The 25,636-nt window shown below is 43.2% G+C and overlaps 1 protein-coding gene across 1 annotated transcript in view; it reads left to right on the forward strand.

Moving 5' to 3' along the window:
* The window catches only part of cacna1ab (calcium channel, voltage-dependent, P/Q type, alpha 1A subunit, b), a 572,403-nt gene that overhangs the window by 240,082 nt on the left and 306,685 nt on the right, over nucleotides 1–25,636 (forward strand). Inside the window, exons 6-7 of the mRNA XM_078234782.1 lie at nucleotides 2,944–2,961; nucleotides 5,407–5,585. Coding sequence (XP_078090908.1) covers nucleotides 2,944–2,961; nucleotides 5,407–5,585 — 197 coding nt within the window. The remainder of the gene's footprint in view (nucleotides 1–2,943; nucleotides 2,962–5,406; nucleotides 5,586–25,636) is intronic.

Consider the following 25,636-nt stretch of genomic DNA (forward strand, 5'->3'; position numbering starts at 1 on the left):
TCGAAAGGCTTTCTGGTGTGTTGATTACAATCAGGCAATAACAGTGCATAAAAATTTTACAGTCGTTTACATATGGTGGAGTATAAAATGAGCTTATTCCTGTCCATGACCAGTATCAAGTGATCGCTGCTGAAAAATGGCCCAGTATGGAAGGCGGGCAGGAACTAACTTGGCCACAATTACCCCTTGAAGATAACTGTCCATTAACCCTGTGTAGTCTCAGGCATGAGGAATAGATTATCAGTGTGGAGTCTCGAGGTTTGCTAACACATATAGTTGGTAGCAACAAGACTCCACATTTCCAGGGGAGGAAAGGGATCAACTTAAATGTTACGCTTGGTATGAGGGATATGGTGATTGGCTTAACCTCTTGAGGGGAGATTTGATAGAGGTGTATAAGATTTTGATGGGTATAGATAGAGTGAATGCAAGCAGGCTTTTTCCGCTGAGGCTAGGGGAGAAAAAAAACCAGAGGGCATGGGTTAAGGGTGAAAGGAGAAAAGTTTAAAGGGAATATTAGGGGGGGCTTCTTCACGCAGAGAGTGGTGGGAGTGTGGAATGAGCTGCCGGATAAAGTGGTAAATGCGGGGTCACTTTTAACATTTAAGAAAAACTTGGACGGGTTCATGGATGAGAGGGGTGTGGAGGGATATGGTCCAACCCCCCCACCCCCCCAGCTGCTTCCCTGCCTGTCAGCTGTGAAAATTGTGAAGAGGTCAGGTCACTTTAATCTTCATGCCCTCTGGTCATCTGGCATGATTTTAAATCATTGCAGCCTCCATTCTGCAGCAGAGATTTTTCTTTCTCCCTGTCAGAAGCCGCAGGTGTGAGCAGACCCCTTTGAGGTCCTCTGACAGAGAGGAGATGTCAATTTCACCTGAAGGGTGGGAGTGTTCCATTCTGCATAGCTGTAAACTCAGCCCCAACGTGCTTTGATTTTAGAGTGGCAAGGTCAACCCCTTGCCCCCAGCCCGAGCCCATCAAACCCCAGCACCTTGAGCGATCCGTGCTCTGCAGCCTGGCAGCACCAGAGATCTACCTTCTCGAGCTCCCTTGAAGACCAAGGTGCCAGGTCTGCATGTCAGCGCCAGGGGACAGTGCATTGTTGGCACTGCCAAAGTGCTTGGCCTGAAGTGGGGGCTGTGTGGGGGGTCTGAGGGGGGAGGAGGCTGAGTTGGGGGCTCTGTGGGGGAACGGGGCTGGGTGGGGGGGGTCTGAGAGTGAAGGGGGGTTGAAGCCCAGGCCAGTTACCTGCTTGGAAAAGCTAAAAACATAATTTCACAAACTTCCCTAGTGGTCTTGTCTTAACAATCTGTGCAGCTGCAACTCAGTCTGAAACGTTTCTTGTTCTGTCTGTAACTTGTACCTGAAGATTAATTCACTTAAAAGTATATAATTGGACTCTGGTTGTATGTGTTCCTCATCCCTGTCTGTACATCACAGCCTTTCCCTTTGTGCATTGGACTTTTTATTCAATTGACAAATTTTAATTCCTTGATCAGATTCAAATCTGTAACGTTTCTAAGTAATCCAGTGTTTTCTAAAAGACCAAATCGACTCAGTTAGATTCCATAGAACATAGAACAGTACAGCACAGAACAGGCCCTTCGGCCCACCATGTTGTGCCGAGCTTTATCTGAAACCAAGATCAAGCTATCCCACTCCCTATCATCCTGGTGTGCTCCATGTGCCTATCCAATAACTGCTTAAATGTTCCTAAAGTGTCTGACTCCACTATCACTGCAGGCAGTCCATTCCACACCCCAACCACTCTCTGCGTAAAGAACCTACCTCTGATATCCTTCCTGTATCTCCCACCACGAACCCTATAGTTATGCCCCCTTGTAATAGCTCCATCCACCCGAGGAAATAGTCTTTGAACGTTCACTCTATCTATCCCCTTCATCATTTTATAAACCTCTATTAAGTCTCCCCTCAGCCTCCTCCGCTCCAGAGAGAACAGCCCTAGCTCCCTCAACCTTTCCTCATAAGACCTACCCCCAAACCAGGCAGCATCCTGGTAAATCTCCTCTGCACTCTTTCCAGCGCTTCCACATCCTTCTTATAGTGAGGTGACCAGAACTGCACACAATATTCCAAATGTGGTCTCACCAAGGTCCTGTACAGTTGCAGCATAACCCCACGGCTCTTAAACTCCAACCCCCTGTTAATAAAAGCTAACACACTATAGGCCTTCTTCACAGCTCTATCCACTTGAGTGGCAACCTTTAGAGATCTGTGGATATGAACCCCAAGATCTCTCTGTTCCTCCACAGTCTTCAGAACCCTACCTTTGACCCTGTAATCCACATTTAAATTAGTCCTACCAAAATGAATCACCTCACATTTATCAGGGTTAAACTCCATTTGCCATTTTTCAGCCCAGCTTTGCATCCTATCTATGTCTCTTTGCAGCCTACAACAGCCCTCCACCTCATCCACTACTCCACCAATATTGGTGTCATCACCAAATTTACTGATCCACCCTTCAGCCCCCTCCTCCAGTTTATAACTTTACTCCTAAATTTTCTTTATTCTGTGTACAAACCATCTGAAACTCAATGTTCAGATTCCAGTCTGCGTTAACATTTTTATTCACTTATTCAGTACAGATTCCATATAAAATCTACTGAAACTCACTACCATTTATTCTTATAGTGTATGAACTTCTCGATGAAACTGTAACTCAATATTGATGTTTACTGGTATCTGCATATGTTTGGGTACCTTTTGGGTTAGGTTTGACACTAATCGTAGTCAAATAGCTTACTACTATTCATTGCCTTAACATATGCATGAATTTTGCATCTGAGGGGGCTAGCGGAGTGCCGCAGGGATCAGTGCTTGGTCCTCTGCGCTTTGTGATTTTTATTAATGACTTAGAGGAGGGGGCTGAAGGGTGGATCAGTAAATTTGCTGATGACACCAAGATTGGTGGAGTAGTGGATGAGGTGGAGGGCTGTTGTGGGCTGCAAAGAGACATAGATAGGATGCAAAGCTGGGCTGAAAAATGGCAAATGGAGTTTAACCCTCATAAATGTGAGGTGATTCATTTTGGTAGGACAAATTTAAATGTGGATTACAGGGTCAAAGGTAGGGTTCTGAAGACTGTGGAGGAACAGAGAGATCTTGGGGTCCATATCCACAGATCTCTAAAGGTTGCCAGTCAAGTGGATAGAGCTGTGAAGAAGGCCTATAGTGTGTTAGCTTTTATTAACAGGGGGTTGGAGTTTAAGAGCCGTGGGGTTATGCTGCAACTGTACAGGACCTTGGTGAGACCACATTTGGAATATTGTGTGTAGTTCTGGTCACCTCACTATAAGAAGGATGTGGAAGCGCTGGAAAGAGTGCAGAGGAGATTTACCAGGATGCTGCCTGGTTTGGAGGGTAGGTCTTATGAGGAAAGGTTGAGGGAGCTAGGGCTGTTCTCTCTGGAGCGGAGGAGGCTGAGGGGAGACTTAATAGAGGTTTATAAAATGATGAAGGGGATAGACAGAGTGAACGTTCAAAGACTATTTCCTCGGGTGGATGGAGCTATTACAAGGGGGCATAACTATAGGGTTCGTGGTGGGAGATACAGGAAGGATATCAGAGGTAGGTTCTTTACGCAGAGAGTGGTTGGGGTGTGGAATGGACTGCCTGCAGTGATAGTGGAGTCAAGACACTTTAGGAACATTTAAGCAGTTATTGGATAGGCACATGGAGCACACCAGGATGATAGGGAGTGGGATAGCTTGATCTTGGTTTCAGATAAAGCTCGGCACAACATCGTGGGCCGAAGGGCCTGTTTTGCGCTGTACTGTTCTATGTTCTATGAGTGAGGTATCAGAGTGCTGTAGATGTCTAACAGACTGTATTCAGCAAAAAAAAGCATCTCTGAAAGAGAAGAGGCAAAAGTGGGAGGAAATAGTTAGTGAATTTGTTAATACTAATTAGATCAATTTTGAACAACTTCAGTGCTATACGTTCAGTGATGGAGAGGTGTACTCAAGCAGAAGTGGGTTTATTGCACTGGAACCGAGTGACCTAGGGTCCGTTCCTACTTCTCTCTCAGAACTGAAGAGGCCTCTGAAATGTTTGTTTGTATCAAAACTAAGAAGATAGGGTAGATCTTATTGCTGTAGGTTCGAAAATAGTTATTGCAGGAAGACAAGTTTTATATTGTAATTTGAACAATTTCCTGCAATTTAGTGATGTACAGATGATCTGGTGAACTGGCGTGATGACAATAACTTCTCCTTCAGTGTCAACAAAATGAAGGGGATAGTCATTAACTTCAGGAAGCGTAGTGGAGGACTTGCCCCTGTCTACATCAACAGAGATGAAGTGGAAATTGAGAGCTTAAATTTCTAGGTGTCCAGATCACCAACAACCTGTCCTGGTCCCCCCACGCCAACACCATAGTTAAGAAAGCCCACCAACCCCTCTACTCTCTCAGGAGGCTAAGGAAATTTGGCATGTCTGCTACGACTCTCACCAATTTTTACAGATGCACCATAGAAAGCATTCTTTCTGGTTGTATCACAGCTTGGTATGGCTCCTACTCTGTACAAGACTGCAAGAAACTACAAAGGGTCGTGAACGAAGCCCAGTCCATCACTCAAACCAGCCTCCCATCCATTGACTCTGTCTACACTTCCCGCTGCCTTGGAAAAGCAGACAGCATAATTAAGGACCCCACGCACCCCGGACATTCTCTTTTCCACCTTCTTCCTTCGGGAAAAAGGTACAAAAGTCTGAGGTCACGTACCAACCAACTCAAAAACAGCTTCTTCCTGCTGCCATTGGACTTTTGAATGGACCCACCATATATTAAGTTGATCTTTCTCTACACCCTAACTATGACTGTAACGCTACTATATTCTGCACCCTCTCCTTTCCTTCTCCCTTATGTACTCTGTGAACGGTATGCTTTGTCTTAGCGTGCAAGGAACAATACTTTTCGCTGTATTCTAATACATGTGACAATAAATCAAATCAAAAGGTGACTTTCTTGAAAGTCATTTTGGAGTATGTTACTTTTTGGTAATCAGAGAGAGTAATGAATACCGATGATTCAATGTAAGCATTTAATCTTTCTGAGGGTTTTGCTGGTTTATATACAAAATAATGGAGAGTTAAGGCTCACTGCCAGACTGAAATATAATCACAGAGAAAATGCATTGTGAGGAGCTCGTTATAGGTTGGAACCTGACCAAGGATCTCAAATAATATTGTAAAATGAATGAAGCAAAAAGAGTTTAGAACTATCATTTGAAACAGAGCATTTTTTATTTATCTGATCCTTGATGATCCACACACTTTGATTGGATCCAGAACGAAATTACTCAGTCTGTTTCAATTGAAGTATGTCAGTACACTTGATGTTAAATGTAGATTGTCTTGTTCACTTATCAGAAGAAATAGTGGGTGATTCTCCTTGTGGGACTGACTATCCCGCTCGAATCTGTCTGGATGGAACCAACTGTACCGAATACTGGGAAGGACCAAATTATGGAATTACACAGTTTGACAACATCCTGTTTGCTGTGCTGACTGTGTTCCAGTGCATTACCATGGAGGGCTGGACTGACCTATTGTATAATGTAAGTAACTAGGCCTCTTGTCTTTAACAGGTGTTTGTGCTAATATTGTTTTGGTCTTTCAATTAATTTTAATTTGAGTCACTTGAATTTTGGTCTTGGCTCTGGGACCTCAAATTTTTGTCATTTATTTGTAGTCTTTGAAAAAAATGAATCCTAATTTTAGTGTAATGGTATTTTTTCTCTGATTTTAATTTTTGCCTTGGGAAATACATTGGCAAATGTTGTTTTTGCTTTCCATGTTTTCTCTAATTTTAGTTTTTTAAGATTCTTATAATATTAACTTTGTTCATTGACCTGTGATACAAACACATGCAGAACTTTAAAAACATATATTTATGTGAATAACTTGAGTTTGTTTTTTTAAGAGGACAAGAGCAAAATAGAATATAGATTTTTGCCCCTTTCAGACTCAAAGGGTAGAATTATTCTTTGAATGAATGTATGGGCTCATTCCAGCTAGGTACCAGGTTTTGTTTGATTGGAAACTCCATGAACAGAAGTAATGTGGAATAATGTTCTGGAGAGCACGAGCAGAAACTTTTAAGATTATTTTGCGCCGATAAGAGAGCCAAGTGCATAAGGTAGAAAGTATACCAATAATAATTGTAAGGATGATTGTTTTAAAAGTTTAATCGTTCCAATGCTAATATCTAACATGGAGTCGTTCAATTGTTTTTATTTTGTTTTAACTTAATTAGAAAATGTGTTTTACAATCGATAGTGCATGGAATGTCAGTTTCTCCAGCAGAAACAATGGTGGGAGCAGAATCCATTGCAGCTTTATAGAGGAGGCAATAGCCCAGTGGTATTATCACTAGACTATTAATTCAGAAATTCAGCTAATGTTCTGGGGACCTGGGTTCAAATCCTGCACGGCGAAGGATGGAATTTTAATTCAATAAAAAGTATCTGGAATTAAGAATCTACTGATGACCATGAAACCATTGTCGAAAAACCCATCTGGTTCACTAATGCCCTTTAGGGAAAGAAATCTGCCGTCCTTATCCGGTCTAGGTCTACAAGTGACACCAGAGCCACAAAAATGTGGTTGATTCTCAACTGCCCTCAGGCAACTAGGGATAGACAATAAATGCTGGCCAGCCAGCGACACCTATGTCCCATGAATGATTTAAAAAATAATTAAAAAGAAGTAAGGAGATGAATATTGGACAAGAAAACATTGAAAGAATATAGGCAAAGGGTAGGAGCATGGGACTAAGTGCTACCCTTCCAGACTCTTAATCAAAATACTGTGGATGTAAGAAATTTGAAGTAAAAAACAGAAAATGCTGGAAATGTTCATCAGGTCAAGAAACATCTGTGGAGAAAGAAACAGATGATCTTTCAGGTTGAGAAGGGAATGGAAAACAGGAGAGATTAAATGACAAAAGGATTGGTAGTGCATGACCAAAGTTAGCGCCAATGGGGCAAGTAAGTAAAGAAACCATTAAGCTTTAAAATAATAAAGTTAGTTTTGAATACCTTTATTAATGTTTTTGCTCTAAGGCCTCAGCACTTCTCAATAATCCAGGGTTGGAGTTGATCATCCCTAAGATAATTGGACCTGATTTTACTTCTGTGCCGTTGCTGAATTAAATTGAGCCATTGACTCTGTAGACACGAGGGGGCAGGAGGTGTGCACCCATTAGCCTGAAGAGGGGGCCAGGGCACACAGGAGACGGAGACCCCAGCAGTTCAGGACACACAATGAGCTGATGGGTGCTATGTGCTGCCGCAGGCTCTGGCTCAGCAAGGAGACAGTGCTTGTCCTCAGCTTAAGGGTATTACCTCAGTCTTTGTGCTTTCTGTTTTGTAGTGGGAGAGACAGATGGATTGACTGTGAACACAATGGATGAAAGAGCATTTCAGAATCATGCATGCCTGGTGTGTCTGCTGAGCCTTCTCCAGTGAGGGATTAGGTTCTGTTTGTGCAAGATCTTACATGAGATATTGAGCTTAAAGTGGCTGACAGTCATGCAGTGCTGATGTCCCAACTGCTGATATTGTGTGACAACCCTGTTGACTATAACCCTTAGACTGCCTGATGCCCTTGGAGTGTGAATTTGGAGTGAGTAGAAGTTTTCATTTATCCTAGCAGAGCACATCAGATCATTCATTCTTTTCCTGCATTACAGGGTAGTCCTTTTCTGTGGGCCAAGGGTGCTGATCTCCCTGGTGACCGGGTCTGTGTGGTCCTCCTGCTGCCATTCCAAGGAAAGAGGACCTCCTGCCTTTCCTGGATGGAAATCCCCAGGGATGCCTCATTGAACCTTGAAGTTGTTTGGCACCTTGGTGTAGCAAAGGTCCATGCCACATCTGGCCTGCAGTGAGTGAATGCCTGTGCGGGTGTCAGGACCTTAGATCCCATGAGGTAACAGTAGGGAGAATGAATCCCTGTCCACTGTGCCAGGAGATTCAATGAGCTCCTCATTGATGCATCATTAATTTGCTGAAAGTAGAAAGTTCGGCAGATAAATCTGACCTGCCTGCCGCCCAGTGTCCAGGAATTATACTGACTTTTCCATCTGTTACTGAATTTAGTATCCAGAATGATAAATTCTACCCAGCGGTGGAAAAACTGTGCTTCATTTAGGTTATATTAAGAATTTAAAAAGAATGGCTGTTGCTATAAAAATTTCCACTGTCTATTAATCTATAGCAGGTAGCAGAAATTATTTACTTTTCGGCAACCAAACCGAATTAGGAAAAAAGTGTTTTCAGCCTGTGGACAGAATTTATTCTTATCATTCTTATACTCCTTCCCACAGTGCACTCTCTATCTGACTGTTAGCTCATTGAGCAATGCCATAGGAGGTTCTCCAGTTGTAGTGTGCATTCATCACACCCTAAACTGTCATCTCACCACCGATGTAAATTAATCTTTTTAAAAATGGAAAAATACAATGTAGTACATACTTGAGAGCTTCCACCAGATTCTCATTAGTACTTCATTTTAGTTTAGGAGCCTATAAATTCCACCTAGCCATTCCCCCAATCTTAGGGGGCTGTGAGGTGGCGGGAGTGGAGAGGGGGTAATGGAGAAGCACTGGAGGGGATGGAGGGAGAAGGGACAGGAGATGAAGAGAGCTGTTGTGTTGGGGAGAGAGGGATAGGGTCTTTGGGGAGTAAGCGGGAGATGGGAGGAGAGTGAGAGAGGATGGGGAGAGGGGTTGGCGCAAGAGTGGAAAGGGGCAGAGGTGGAGGATGAAGGGCAAAGATGTGGAAGGGGATGGGGAGAAAGAGATGAGAAGAAAACTTTTAGTTTGGGGGGGGAGTTGGTGGGCAAGAACATTATTACCCTGGTGGAAGGGAAGACTTTGGAAATTAAAATTGATCCATGAGGGAGGGAGGTGGTGGTTGGGTGAACACTGTCGCAATCTCTTGGTTGGCGGTGAGGCGGGGGGGGGGGCGGTTGGGGTTGCATTACATGGGGGTTTGCAGGATTGTGCTGCTCTGTTAGTTACAAAGAAAAGCACAGAACTAGCTTATTAAAACTTGTGTTAAAATCAAATCTACTTTTTCTAAAGTGGAGGGAGAAGAGGGTTGGCGGCGGGAGAGAAAAGTGGGTGCTGTGTTGGGAAAGGTTAGGATGTTTGAAGCTCTGGAAGTTTGGAAATATGGAAAATAAACTGTTCATTTTTACTGCCCAAGTGTTGGCAATTGCAAATGTTTGTGCACTGCGGTTTGGGACAATTCATGACATTGATGTCAGTTACATTACTTGCAATGTTAAATTATAGCTAAATGATTGCTTTTGACTGCAATTGATATCAAAGAATGGCTGACTAATTGCTTTTGAGAGCAATTGACGTCAAACAAATGCAAATGAATGGTGTTGAATGCAAATCATGTCAAAATTGCAGGTGGGCCTTGCCTAAATAAATAACTGCACTAAAAACAGAAAATACTGGAAAAACTCAGCAGGCCTGGCAGCATCTGTGGTGAGAGAAACAGAGTTAATATTTCGAGTCTGTATGCATCTTCTTCAGAGCTCGGTAAGAGCTGAATAACTGCACTGTTTGGTGTAGTATCAAGCCATGCAAACTGGTACAACCGCAGGTTCAATCCCTGGGCTTTGCTGATATAGTTAGTCTTAATTGGGTTGCTGGTATAGGGCGCACTGCATTTTGCTTTGCAACCCCTCCCAGTGAATTAATATTGATACCAACCAAGGACAAGAAGAGATTGAAAGTAATTCTCCATTGTGACGACCCTCAACTATTTAAACTCAAATGAAGAATGAGCATCTGGATAAGGTACCAAAGGGTGACAATAAAACTACATCCCAGTGTGATTTGGAAGAGGACAGGTACAAGTAAGCTGTGCAAAGCTAGCATCTGGCAATTAGTATCTTTCTGTGATACTTCCCCAGACTCCTCCAGAAAGGAGTCCATGCACATGGACTTGTTTGACTGTCTCTGATGAAATTGCTTGATTCTTTATTATTGATTGACTGTATGACTGTTATATATAGTACAATAGGCATTGGCCACAGGCCAGAATGGTATTCATCTTGCAGAATAAGATGGATAATATTCCAAACACAGGAAGAGGCAGAACTTTAATGTCCTATTTCACCGCAGGTTGAATAAGAGTGTCAAGCCAGTACGGTATTTCTTTACTTTCAGCTTATAATAACATGTAAACTGTTCTTTGTTTTATTATTTACTTTAAAACTGTTTGAAGACCAAGTTTATTGCAACATTTTGAGAGTTGGAATTCCAACTGGAATGCAAAAGAATTCTTAACCATTGTATTGTTCGAGTAATAAACGGTCATTTTCCCCAGAAAATCTTTATAATTATTTTCAAATGTTAGCCTTTTTTCTTCCAGCTCATAATTTGCTCACCTGTATCTGGGGGTTTGTGCTAAAATTAGGAGAGCTGCCTCACAGACTAGTCAAGCAACAGCCTGACATAGTCATACTTACGGAATCATACCTTATATATAATGTCCCAGACACCACCATCATCATCCCTGGATACGTCCTGTCCCACCAGCAGGAAAGGTGCAATAGAGGTGGCAGCACAGTGGTATACAGTCAGGAGGGTGTTATACTGAGAATCCTCAACAGTGACTCTGGACCCTATGAAGACTCATGACATCAGGTCAAGCATGGGAAAGGAAAGCTCCTGCTTCTGTACTTCAGCTGATGAAGCAGTACTGTTCCATTGAACACACTTGGAAAAAGTATTAATGTCACAGAACATACTCAGGGTAGGGGACTTCAATGTCCATCGCCAAGACTAACTCCGAAGCACCATTACAGACCAAGCTGGTCGAGTCCTAAAGGACGTAGCTGCTAGACCAGAACTGCGGCAGGTTGTGAAGGAATCAATAAGAGGGAAAAACATACTTGACCTCATCCTCACCAAGCAGCCTACCGTAGATGTATCTGTCCATGACAGTATCAGTAGGAGTGATCACCACGCAGTCCTTGTGGAGACAAAGTCCCATGTTCACATTGAGGATACCATCCATTGTTTTCTGTGATGCTACCACCATGCTAAATGGGATAGATTTCAAATAGACCTAGCAACTCAAGAGGTGTTGTGGGCCCTCAGCAGCAGAAATGTACTCAGCCACAATATTTAACCCCATGGCCCAGCATATCCCTCACTCTACCATTACCACTAAGCCAGGGGATCAACCCTAGTTCAATGTAGAGTGCAGGAAGGCATGCCAGAAGCAACACCAGGCATATCTAAAACTGAGGTGTCAACCTGGTGAAGCAACAACACAGGACTGCTTATGTGCCAAACGGCATAAGCAGCAAGTGATAGACAGAGCTAAGTGATTCCACAACCAATAGATCAGATCTAAGATCTGCAATCCTGCCACATCCAGTCATGAATGTTGTGGCCAATTAAACAACTCACTGGAGAAGGAGGCGGTACAAATATCCCCATCCTTTATCATGGGAGAGCCCAGCACATCAGTGCTAAAGATGAGGCTGAAGCACTTGAAACAATCTTCAGCCTGAAATGTCTTGTGGATGATTCATCTCGGCCTCCTCCAGTGGCCCCCAGCATCACAGATGCCAGTCTTCAGCCAATTCAGAGCAGTATCCAGTGCCTTTGCTGTTTCTTGATAACATCCACAGTGCTGATAAGGAGGGAGTTCCAGCAGGAACTACTCCTTAGACAGCACTTTCCAAATCTATAACTGCTACCATCTAGAAGGACCAGGGCAGCAGACACATAGGAACACCATCATCTGGAAGTTACCCCTCAAGCCATTCCTGACTTAGAAGTGTACCACCATTCCTTCACTGTTGCTGGAACTCCCTCCTTATCAGCACTGTGGATGTTATCAAGAAACAGCAAAGGCACTGGATACTGCGAAGGCAACCTGACAATGTTCCAGCTGTAGTACTAAAGACTTCAGAATTTACTGTGCCCCTAGCTAAGCTGCTCCAGTGCAGCTACAGCACTGGCACCTACCAAGCGATTACCACTCCATTAGTCTACTCTTGATCATCAGTAAAGTGATAGAAGAGGTCATTAACATTGCTAAGCAAGTGCTTGATAGCAATAACCTGCTAACTGACGCTCAGTTTGGGTTCCGCCATGGCCACTCGGCTCCTGACCTAATTAGAGCTGTGCTCTAAACATGGACAAAAGAGCTGAACTCCAGAAGGGAGGTGAGAGTGACATAAAGGCCACATTTGATGACAGGAAGCCCGAGCAAAACTTGCGAATCAGGGGAAAACTCTGTATTGGTTGGACTCATACCTAGCACAAAGGGTGTTTGGTTGTGGTTTTTGGAAGTCGGTCATCTCAGTTCCAGGACATTACTTTAGAAGTTCCTCAGGGCCATGTCCTAGGCCCAATCATATTTAGCTGCTTCATCAATTACTTTCTTTCCATCATGTTGGAAGTGGGGACATTCACTGACAGTTGCACAATGTTCAGCCCCATTGCGACTCCTCAGATACTGAAGCAGTCCCATGTCCAAATGCAGCAAGACCTGGATAATATCCAAGCTTGGGCTGACAAGTGGCAAGCAACATTCATGCCACAGAAGTGCCAGGCAATGACCATCTCTAACAAGTGCTGCCTTGATATTCAATGGCGTTACCATCATTGAAGCCCCCATTATCAACACCCTTGGGGTTACCATTGACCAGAAACTGGACGAGACTAGCTGTATAAATACCGCAGCTACAGGAGCAGATCAGAAGCTGGGAAGTTTGCAGTGAGGAACTCACATCCTGACTCCCGAAAGCCCGTTCATCATCTACAAGCCACAAGTCTGGAGTGTGATGGAATACTCTCCACATGCCCAGATGAATGCAACTCCAACAGCACTCAAGAAGCTTGACTGTATCCAGGACAAAGCAGCCTGCTTGACAGGCACCTCATTCACAAACATTCACATCCTTCACCACTGATGTGCAGTGGCAGCAGTGTGTACCATCTACAAGATATAGAGCAGGAACTACTCCTTGGACAGCACTTTCCAAATCTATAACTGCTACCATCTAGCAGGACCAGGGCAGCAGACACATAGGAACACCGTCATCTGGAAGTTACCCTTCAAGCCATTCCTGACTTAGAAGTGTACCACCATTCCTTCACTGTTGCTGGAACTCCCTCCTTATCAGCACTGTGGATGTACTGACACCACATGGACTGCAGCAGCTTAATGAGGGGAAATCAGTACCATCTGCTCGAGGACAATTAGGGACGGGCAATAAATGCTGGCCTGGCCAGTGATGCCCACATCCCATAAATGAATAAAAAAACACTGTGGAAATTCAAACTGATCACTTCATGTTGGTATTCAGCGTTCACTTGAGCAAATTTCTAGGTGACCAGATCACAAACAACCTGTCCTGGTCCCTCCACGCTGATGCTATAGTTAAGAAAGCCCACCAACACCTCTATTTTCTCAGGAGGCTAAGGAAATTTGGCATGTCCGCTACGACTCTCACCAACGTTTACAGATGCACCATAGAAAGCATCCTTTCTGGTTGTATCACAGCTTGGTATGGCTCCTGCTCTGCCCAAGACCGCAAGAAACTACAAAGGGTTGTGAACATAGCCCAGTCCATCACTCGAACCAACCTCCCATCCTTTGACTCTGTCTACGCTTCCCGCTGCCTTGGAAAAGCAACCAGCATAATCAAGGACCCCATGCACCCCAGACATTCTCTCTTCCACCTTTTTCCATTGAGAAAAAAGATACAAAAGTCTGAGGTCATACACAAACCGACTCAAGAACAGCACCTTCCCTGCTGCCATCAGACCTTTGAATGGATCTACGTTATATTAAGCTGATCTATCTCTACACCCTAGCTATGACTGTCACACTACATTCTGCACTCTCTCTTTCTCCCCTATGTACTCTATGAACGGTATGCTTTGTCTGTATAGCATGCAATACTTTTCACAGTATCCCAATACATGTGACAATAATGAATCAAATCAAAATTAAATAGCCCTGATCACATTTATTTCCCAAATCTTTTCATTGCCCTTCTCTTCATCCATAGATCAAAACTGATATTGAATACTTTGTTTTGTAATGCTCCTTTGAAGTGCCTTGGGAAGTTTAATTTATTTAAAGGCGCTATTTAAATATGCATTACTTTAAATGTTGGCATGGAAACAGTCTAATTCTACTGTATCTGCCCATTCAAATTATTCTTTCATCAGTTTAAACATTTCTATCATCTGCTGTTTAGAATTTCTTTCCCAATAAACTGTTATGGATTGGTCCCTATGTGAACTGGAATCCAATTTCTGAAACATGCTGGACTCTGACAGCTGACAAGTGGGTGTGGAGACTCTTGTATCCATGTCTGAACTGAACATAAACACAGGCCCTTTGAGGCGATAAGACGTATGTTAACTCACTGTGTACACAACCTTTAAACATCTTGGTCCTGACTTTCCAGCTTGGATAAAGGTGTGAATGGTGGGAGGACGGTAGGTCATGGTAGGTCGGCCTGATCTTCCACCATAGTATGATGACTTGGTGGGAGACCACCACCCTAATAGACTTCAGTGGGACTCATTTCAAGCTGTAGTTAGAATAAGTCTGCGTGACACATTTAGAAATGCCCTAAATTTTGGATGGAATTAGTGAATTGATCCCAAAGGATTACATTTTTCTTTAGCCCAGATGGGCTTTGAGGACTTCAGGCAAAACAATTGTGACCTGATCTGCCAGGTGTGCCCCAACTGAGGTGGATGTCACTCATGCACTCTTTGCAGATGCAGCAGCTCTTGCTCGCCATGGAAATTGCCCGACCTGCTGGAGGCAAGAGAAGACAGTGCTTCCACTGCTGCACTTGCTGTATTAGAACAGATTTCCAGGATTTTGGTGTTCTGATACTGTACATTGGATTAGTTACCGGTGATGCTTTTATCGCTTCACTGATCTCTTTCCATCTCCATCCTAGGCATTTGCAAAGACTGTATTAAAGCAAACTAATGCAAAATCAGTAAATCATTGATAAAATTGTAATGACCCTGAATTATTTATTTTTAGATGTCAGCAGAACTTCTGAAGTTCTGAATTCTCTTTGTTGCCTTTGGGGTCAGGCATTAACGAGGATTTTCTGTTTCAGAACTTGATGCCTGATCACTCTCTTTATCAAAAATCCTGATTATATATTGTCTATAAGCGGTTGGGTTTGCCCATTGCTGCTAGAACCCAAGTTGTTAGTAACAGCCAAGTTATCCTTGGTTCCCCCTGTGGACAGGGGAATTCTGTAGCTCCCACTGGCTCTGCCCACAAACTGTTCAGTAGACCTGTTCTTATTATACAAATGTTCCTGTCTGTAAGGCTCAGACACTTGGCTTAGTTTTAACTCATCACGTCTAGCTCTAGTCCATGGAGTTGGTGGTTCAACCCTAGGTATTTTTTCAAATCTGATCTTCAGGAAATCAGTACATTGTAACTTGATTTTAGCCTCGGTTGGGTTTTTGAACTTGCGCACAACACTTCACTTTTGGTCAACACTTCATCAGCACTGCTGGGCTTAAGGTTTAAACCTTGGTCTGGTTATTTTGCCTTACCATGGAACCATAGAGTTGCTATAGGACAGAGGGAGGCCATTCAGCCCATCAGGTCTCTGCCAACTCTCCGATAGAGCATCTTACCTAGGCCCACCACACTCCCCACCCCCCTCATCCCCATAATACCTTGCATTTACCATGGCTAATTCCTCTAACCTGCACATCTTGGGACACTAAGGGGCAATTTAGCATGGCCAATCCACCTAACCTGCACATCTTTGGACTGTAGAAGGAAACTGGAACACCCGGAGGAAACCCACGCAGACACAGGGAGAATGTGAAAACTCCACACAGACTGCGATCATCACAGACAGTCACCCTAGGCTGGGATCAAACCTGGGTCATTGTGAAGCAGCAGTGCTAACCACTGTGCCACCCTACCAGTGGGCAACCGTGCATGGATTTCACTGGTATGTCCCTTGTGGTCTCCACAGTAGTGTTTGCGAAGGGGCATGTTCTCTTTCTCTTTTGCTTAGGGACTGGGCTTTACCTTAACCTGTTCCATGTCCCTTGGAAAGCAACTGTCCCCAAGTGGACGTTCAGCTCATGCTATGCTCCCCTGTGACTCTTCAAGCAAGTGGAACATCACCCTCACTTTCTTTTGGCCTATTTCAGAACATCCTTGGTCATCATGAAGGTGTTTGCAAACCAGCTCATTTGCTCTCTTCCTTCCATCTTTTTTTAACTTTCACGGGTCCTTCCTTGACGCTTTTTACATCTACTAGTCTAGTTTCAACCATTTTAACTTCCTCAGGTTTGATCCTAACCTTTTCTGACACTGCTGGCCTGGCTTCGGCCTTTTTAAATTCAAGTGTCTTTTCTTTAGCCATTTCAGCCCTCATCACGCACATGTAGGGCTGAACCTCACTTGGTTCCATACACCTCTGCAAATCCCTGTTGGCTTTCTGCAGCCTTTTCAGCTTCTCTGGACTGTCTCTGACTTTTCGGAGATAACACCCTTCAAACAGCGAGGTCGTTCCCACATTTATCCCTTGTATGACCAAGTTTAGGACTACATCATTAGTACTAGACCCATAACAAGTTATCTCCACAACTAAACTTTAAGCAGTGGCACCACCATTGACTCTCCTGTGAGCATTTTTACTAGCACACTGAAATATTCCCAGTCCTTTGGTTTACCAACCCCACTAACAAGGTTTGCAAGAAGCCAGCGCCTCGGAGGATGCTGATCTTCTTTACAGGTTCTTCTGAACAGTTAGGGGTGATTTTCCTCTTGAATACAAACTCCTAGTAGTGACCCTGGCCATCAGCCATGTTTGCACAAAGGCTGACCACGTTCATAGCTATGGATACTAGTTCTGCAGTAGGACTTTGATCCTGTGAGTCTCTTCACATGCCAACAATTTTCCGGTTTTCCACATTGGAAACATATGGGCCAATTTCCCACCAGTCTCCTCTCTGGGTTTCTCCTTTAGAAGTTGGGGACTGTTCTGCCCTCCTTCAATATTCCCCTTTACTTTCCAGCCTGTCTCAGCTTCATCCAGTTCCCTTATATATGTGATAAAAGCAAAATATTGCGGAAGCTGGAATCTGAAACAAAAACAGAAAATGCTGGAAAATCTCAGCAGATCTGACAGCATCTGTGGAAAGAGAATAAAGCCAATGTTTTGAGTCTGGGTGACCCTGTCTGTTAAAGTTACCAGATCCAGGTTTACTTTAATTAGGGCGGCATGGTGCTACAGTGATTAGCATTGCTGCCTCACGGCTCCAGGGACCCAAGTTCAATTCAGGCTTTGGGTGACTGTCTGTGTGGAGTTCTCCTCATGACTGCATGCGTTTCCTCCGGGTGCTCCAGTTCCCTCCCACAGTCCAAAGATGTGCAGGTTAGGTGAATTGGCCATTCTAAATTGCCCCTTGGTGTCCCAAAATGTGCAGGCTAGGAGAATTAGTTATGGGAAATGTGTGGAATTATGGGGATGGGGCGGGTGAGAGGGCCTTGGTAGGATACTCTGTCAGAAAGTCAGTGGAGACTTGATAGGCCGAATGGCCTCTTCTGCACTGTAAGGGTTCTATGGTTCAGGTGTCAATGGATGAACTCATAGTCATCATCATGAGGGCTGCTTGTTTGGGGCTTTTCACTTTATTTGAAGTTTTTCTTTGAAGAGCATTATTTCTCCAAGGTTTTCGTATGTAGACATGATTTTAACTGCCCTCAATTTTAAGTGCCTACAACCATTTTCAAATGGTTGTGGTCAAAAGTGAGCTGTTTTTCTGTAAATTGTGTACCCTTGGAAAATAGCCTGACCAGACATATAGTGAATTCAAACACCTTTTCAAATTCAATGTATGTCTGGTCAGGCCATTTTCCAAAGGTACAGGATTTCTGATGGTACACCTCCAGCACCAGGTTATACATGCTTAAAATAACATTTTTTCCCCCAACTCATAATTTGCTGAACTCTCATCAGGAAACAGGAACTAAACTGCACGAATTTTGTCTGTTAGTTTTTGCTACATCAGCAAGCTCCAGCTCTCTGCCGGCAACTTCAGTTGCTGATTCACTCTTTCAAAAGAAATGAAAGCGGCTTCTCTCTCTTCCTCATCAAGCTCAGGGACTAAATGAGTGAGCTCGAATAATTCGACACTCAGTCCTGAGCTAGAGTGGTTTCAGTTGGCACAGTGGACCTTTCTGTACACAGTTCAAGTAGCCTCAACATCCCTTTCTGTGCCTTTCTTTGGAGTGCTATTTCGCGTTCCCTATCCTTCTCTTTCCTTTTCTCTTTCAGCTTTTCATCTTCTCTTTCTCTCGCTTGGATTTCTAGCTCTGGTTGTTTCTGTTCTAGCTCTAATTTTGCTAAAGTTGGTTTGTTTATTTCACTTTCTTCAGGTTCAAAACCCTAATGTCTAGCTACGAAATTTAAAATTTCATTTCTCCTGGCTTTTGGGCAAAACTAGCTGCCTAGTTTTAACTATTTAAAGGACAGAGCCCTTAAATCTATCTCAAGTTATCTCAGTTTGCTCAGCATTACAGTGCAGCGGTATAAGAGAACTGTACTGGTATTTTAAAAGTAACTGAATAATCTGGGGATTAACATTGTCTGTGGGACATGGACACATACATGCAACACACACACAGAGACAGACACACACACAGAGACACACACACACACGTTAAAGGGTACACGAGGTGAAATTGTTATGAGTTGAAGTCCGTGAGAAAATAAAGAAAAATACATTTCGGCGTTCCTTTGGTGGTCCTCAAATTCCGGTGGCACTGGCCTCGCGGTGTACCGCAGGGATCAGTTCTTGGCCTGCAATTGTTCACTATTTACATTAATGATCTGGAGGAAGGAACAGAATTCCAAATTTGCCGATGATTCAAAGATGGGTGGAAGGGCATGTTGTGATGATGCTATCGTGATTCTGCAACGGGATGGATTGGGTGACTGGCGGAAAACCTAGCAAATGGAATTTAATGTGGGGAAGTGTGAGGTCATGCACTTCGGCAGGAGGAATCAAAAGGGTTAGTGGAATTGGGCCCAGTGTCAGCTTTTCCCATTTACCCCAAGTTAAAAGGTTGTGGGTTCAAGTCCATTCAACATTTCTTTGTTCTTTAACAATTTAAACACGTATCTTAGGCTGACACTCCCATTGAAGCACAGAATAATGCCGAATTGTTAGAGCGCTTTCCTTTTAATGAGACATTGAATTTAAACCCTATAGCACAAAGATCCCTACAAATTGGCTCAAATTAGCACTCTCACTTAAAGATGCCAAAAGGATAATTGATTGTAAAATGGGAGAAATTACTACTGGTACTGTGGGGTATCTCTTTCTCAGGCCTCAATTAAGATTGTGGCTGAGCACAGGGAGGCTTTTATATATACCTATCCTAGTGCATATTTGACATAGAAGTGTTTTAATGCCAACACTGGATGCAAAGATTTATTGAAGTACTTTATTTCTTCTGAAATTGACAATGTTCAAATCAGTGAATCTAAAAATTGCTCAGTTCAAAAATACATAATGCCCTGAGTCCTTAGTGACAGTAGAGTGCTGTGATCCATTATTCTGCCTCTCTTGCACTCCCATTATTGTCAATGTTCTCAAAAATATATGTTCATGTGTAATAACACCATTTTTTTTCTCAATACATTTGAAACATGAAAGAACAAAAATTACTTCCAGGCAAAATAGAGAACCATCCTAATACTTCACAATTTTCTGCCTGGGGCACAAAAGCTCCCAATATTCAGTCAGCCTTGGCCCAGTACATTCAGTTCGCCCTCAACCCAGATGAATACACTGGAACTCCACTTGCTCAGCAAAATAAACAGTGCCAACAATGTTTTCCTTGGCCCCAATTTACCCACTGGAACTTGTCAGATCCTTATTATGGGGATTGATCATAGAGGGGAGAAAGATTAGGTACTTTAAAAGAGAAGGGAAATCTAGGAAGCAAGTTAAGTCAATTAAGCCCAAGGTATTACTTACTTCAACATATTTCACTGATGATTGAGTTGGTATTGGCACTGTTTTGGTGAAGCCAGAATAGCATTATCGAAGCTACAATTGCTTTGAGTACCCCAGAACCAGGGATGGAACAAAAGAGCCTGGGTTCCCAATAATTAGTTTCAACTGATGTCTGCAGGAAATGCATGCATATTTTGTTTAAATATGAACAGTATCAGGTTCTAATCACCATTCGTCATAAACTTGTCCAGATCATGTCAAATGCAACAAGATCTGGATAATATCCAAGCTTGGACTGACGAGTGGCAAGTAACATCCGCGCCTCACAAATGCCAGGCAATGACCATCACCAATAAGAGACGCTTTAACCACCACCCCTTGACCTTCAAATGGTGTAACCATCACTGAATCCCCCACTGTCAACCTTGGGGTTACCATTGACCAGAAACTCAACTGGACTCACCACATAAACACAGTGGCTACAAGAGCAGGCCAGAGGCTGGGAATACTGTGGTAAGTAACTCACCTCCTGACTTCCCAAAGCCTTTCCACCATCTACAAGGCACAAGTCAGGAGTGTGATGGAATGCTCCCCACTTGCCTGGATGGGTGCAGCTCCAACAACACTCAAGAAACTTGACACCACCCAGGACAAAGCAGCCCTGCTTGACTGGCACCACATCCAGAAACATCCACTCCTTCCACCACTGGCGTTCAGTAGCAGCAGTGTGTATTATCTACAAGATGCACTGCAGCAACTCACCAAAGATTCTTAGAAAGCACCTTCCAAACCCACGACTACTTCCATCTAGGAGGACAAAGGCAGCAGACATATGGGAACACCATTACCTGCAAGTTCCCCTCCAAGCCAGTCACCATCCTGACTTGGAAATATCGCCATTTCTTCACAGTCTCTGGGTCAAAATCCTGGAATTCCCTCCCTAACGGCATTGTGGGTCAACCCACAGCACGTGGACTGCAGCGATTCAAGGGCAACTAAGGATGGATAATAAATGCTGGCCAGTCAGCGACGCCCATGTCCCATGAGTGAATAAAAAAAACCTCATGTTTAAGCTTTCTGAAGTGCACTAAAATAAACTGGCTATAAATGGCAACTTTTGCCGTTTCAATGGAGCTTTTGCCAGACTTCTATTGGACTTAAAATGGGAGACCACTAGCAGTGCATGAACTTTCAGGATCAGAAGGTCCAATAAGTAATTCTGTCGTTAACACTGCTTTTCTTGTCTATCACACTGTTTGAATTATTGTCATATTTAATTTGCTGAAACTCAATACGGCTCAAAATTAGTATTGTTCAAACAGCAGCAAATGAGAACTGAATAATAATGTTCACAATCAGGGATAATCAAAATCTAGAAGGTAAAAACTGGAAACCCAACCAATTAAACTACTCAGAATCCTCTCCATTATAATTTTCTTTTTCTGAAATTCAAGCCCCTTAAAATGGATCACCAGGGGACTTGTCTAGACAGTTCCCCTGATGGACTTCAGAACTTCCATTGTCTGTATTCTCTAAAAACATAAGGGCCATTAGACATTATGACTTCAGAAACTGCCAGGAACAAAGAAGGATTAATGGAACCCGTTATGCAAGGAGGGGTGCTAAGGATCATAAATATGTTTCGATGGCTTCTTATGGTTTTCAAAACGGGAGATCAAAGCTTTAGAAATCATAGAAATCATAGAAACCCTACAGTGCAGAAGGAGGCCATTCGGCCCATCGAGTCTGCACCAACCACAATCCCACCCAGGCCCTACCCCCACATATTTACCCGCTAATCCCTCTAACCTATGCATCTCAGGACTCTAAGGGGCAATTTTTAACCTGGCCAATCAACCTAACCCACACATCTTTGGACTGTGGGAGGAAACCGGAGCACCCGGGGGAAACCCACGCAGACACGAGGAGAATGTGCAAACTCCACACAGACAGTGACCCAAGCCGGGAATTGAACCCGGGACCCTGGAGCTGTGAAGCAGCAATGGGCAAACCCAACCGCTTATAGACAATATATAATCAGGATTTTTGATAAAGAGAGTGATCAGGCATCAAGTTCTGAAACAGAAAATCCTCGTTAATGCCTACGATCGAGTACATATTGAATTGAAAAATTGCAATTTTAAAAAAAATTTACGCTTTGTTTTGACCAACCTCAGGAGTGGAATGGAGAGGAATTGTTTCAGCCCTCCAGACTTGGTCGTAACACTTGTAAATCCTCAATTTCTGCCTTTGCAAAGATGCCAAATTATTAAGATCAGAAAACCCAGGAAGAAATTAATGGGTTTTGTTTTTTGATAAATTTGAGTGTTGAGTGGGCGGCACGGTGGCACTGCTGCCTCACAGCGCCAGGGACCTGGATTCAGTTCAGGCCTCGGGTCACTGTCTGTGTGGAGTTTGCTCGTTCTCCCCGTGCCTGCGTGGGTTTCCTCCGGGTGCTCTGGTTTTCTCCCGCAGTCCAAAAATGTGCGGGTTGGGTTGATTGGCCATGCTAAATTGACCCTAGTGTCAGGGGATTAACAGGGTAAATATGTGGGGTTACGGGAATAGGGCCCAAGTGGAATTGTGGTCGGTGCAGATTCAATGGGCCGAATGGCCTCCTTCTGCACTGTAGGGATTCTATGAAGTACAATGGGCAGTTCCTGGATGTAAAACTATATCTGTATGTACATAATTTGACACTAAACCCAAATCTATCATGATACATCTATGTATGACAGAATTGTGTAGGCACCAGGAATAGCGTGTTTTATACAGAGTGGGTGCTTATATACAACAAAATACAATTTTAAAATTTCCATATAATAGCAAAATGATCTGCATACAGCAACCTCACTGCTTCATTAATAGCAATTAATCTTAAAGTTGTGATCGATTTAAGAACCCAGATTATGAGGACATATGTTGTAGCTCTCACCTACAGGATTTTATGAATTATACTGTATATTGGTTTAGACAGATTTCTGATAAATTCTAGATACTGCTGCAATACACTGATCTGATGGACACGGCGTAGACTGCCAACTCCATAAATATGCAGCTGTTGTTCTGTGCAGCTAGCTTGCTACTGTGTAAAGACACATGGGCACAGCACGTGTGAATACATGAATAGAAAAAGCAATGGCTGCATCATCTAAAAGGTGTCTTTTATGTCAGCACCTCTCCAGAGTACACAATCACCAGATCCTATTTATCATTTCTTTGAATGAAACAATGCCTCCATCTTCATTTTCCCTCTTGCTTTTTTTTGAAACTGAATGCAGTTGATTGAGACTAAATTAAGTTCATGTTTGAATGTGATATATTTTTCTCTTGCCCTTTCCCAAAACTGTTGCTTTTGATTTTCAAAGCATTTTAGATTGTATCTCCTCTTGGTACGTGAGGTGCTGACATGTGCTGGAATAATCACAGATATTGAACGCTCAAGCAGCTACTTTGCTTGTATGGTCTTAGACTGACCATCAATAGACTATTGGAGAAAACTCATAGTCAGCATTATTCCCTTCTCATTCCCTCTTTCCAGTAGGAAAGAGGGATGCTCCAAGTGGCCTCAGCATACTTGGGGTAATGACAGGCTAAAAGACTGGGGAACTCAACCAGGGCTGATTTATCTGACCACTAGTTCAAGGGGTTTAAAAGCATTACCTCCAAATCAAACAAACCAAGCATGGCAAAGTTGCTATGCAGTGTTGTGCTCATGCACTACTCCCATTTACCCAGGCTGGGGGGGGATATTTTAATTTCATGTTTTTATAACTGTTTTTAAATAAAAGGATATGGATGGTAAATGAAAGTTTTTTCAATCGAGGCACGCGTGTATTTTCAGTTCAGATGCAGCACAGGTAGATGCAGTCTAAAGCTCTCCATTAGCAATCTGCCTCAGCTCCTACCTCACAGACCTACCTCTTATCTTACAGGTATGAATTTTGTTCATATTGCAAAGCAGCAAAACTTTTTCAGCGTGATTATTGTGAGCTTGAACAGGAAGGCTATTGAGCTGTGAGCTGCCGATCCAGATCTTAGTCTCACTTTGCATCCACCATGTGCAATTTACAGAATAGGTCGCTGGATAATGAGCAGCCGCAAAACCACTATCGTTTTTCTTTTCCTTCACCTTAGCCCAAGGGCATGCAGGCCACTTGTAATATATTGCCACTTCTAGTACAGACTGGAACAACCCTGATCTGTATGATTTTAATACTACACCGAGCAATACTTTTCCGCATTAGATCACAAGGGAATAGTGATGCGCCATCAATATATGACGTGCATTGTTGTATTCAGCCTCAAGGTAATACTCAATCCTCTGTGCTACTTCATGCAGTGATTAAATATAGTAACAGCCAGTCACAGCGTGTAGGATCACAGTCAGCACAACTGCTCAGGATGGAGATTATTTTTCTAAGTAGTGTGTAGGCTGCAGTGATGCAATTCTCTCCAGTTCTGTTGATGTCTGATCTCTTGCGTTAGGTGTGGGAAACTGTGTCTCCCACTCATGTTCTCATGCATAAATTGTGGGTTGCCTTAATAAATGATTTGCGTTGAGAGTTTAGAGTAAAAATAAATTATTTAGCAGTGTAAAAGATGGCTGTAGTGTGCTATTGGCTCAGTAATTTATGTTTTTCCCTTACAATTTTCTCCCATTCTCTTCCTCTTTCCTTGAATTTTTGCTCTGGTATACTTTAATGTGTATAGCAATCCTGCAATAACTTGCACAAATGGTCATTCTTCATGCGTGAGACTAGACAGTTTGAAGATCAGCAGGTGATATGACAGACAGTTGAAGGCATCACTGGCAAATCCAACCTTGTCCTCAACTGTAAGTCCACCTGTGTACACTTTTTACCAACGCTTGTTGCACAGCTCTTATGAGTGGGATCCTCATTTAATTCACTGGAAGCCTCACCCAGGACAGTGAGGGCAATTGAAGCTGCTGTTTCAAGTATGTAGACCAAGGGTTGAGCTGGGACTGTTTGCTTCCGTGTAACACATTGGGACAGTGAGTTTATAGATTGAGCCATCAATGGTCTGGTTGAGGCAAAATGACATCAGTCTGTTCCATTTACAAGATGCATTGCAGCAAGTCCCTAAAGCTCCTTCAACAGTGCCTTCCAAACCTGCAGCCTGAACCACCTGGAAGGCATGGGAACACTGCCACCTGCAATGTTCCCTCCAAACCCCACACCATGGAAATAGATCGCCATTTCTTCACTGTCTCTGGGTCAAAATCCTGGAACTCCCTCCCTAACAGCACTGTGCATATATCTACATCAGATGGACTGCAGCAATTGAAGAAGGCAGCTCACCACCACCTTCTGAAGGGCGATTAGAAATGAACGACAAATGCTGCCTTGCCAGCAATGTTCACATCCCGTGGAAGAATAATTTAAAAATGTTTTGATCTTATTATTAAGGAAGGATATAATTGCCTTAGAGGTGGGCAACAAAGGTTCACTCGTGATTCTGGGATACAAAGGTTCTCCAATGAGAAGAGATTGAAGTAAATTGATTATATTCTCTGGAATTTAAGAGGTCATCATATTGAAACATAAAATTCCTAAAAGGTTTGCC

The sequence above is a fragment of the Mustelus asterias genome, chromosome 19 (genome assembly GCF_964213995.1).
Source record: "Mustelus asterias chromosome 19, sMusAst1.hap1.1, whole genome shotgun sequence".
NCBI classification, from domain to species: domain Eukaryota; kingdom Metazoa; phylum Chordata; class Chondrichthyes; order Carcharhiniformes; family Triakidae; genus Mustelus; species Mustelus asterias.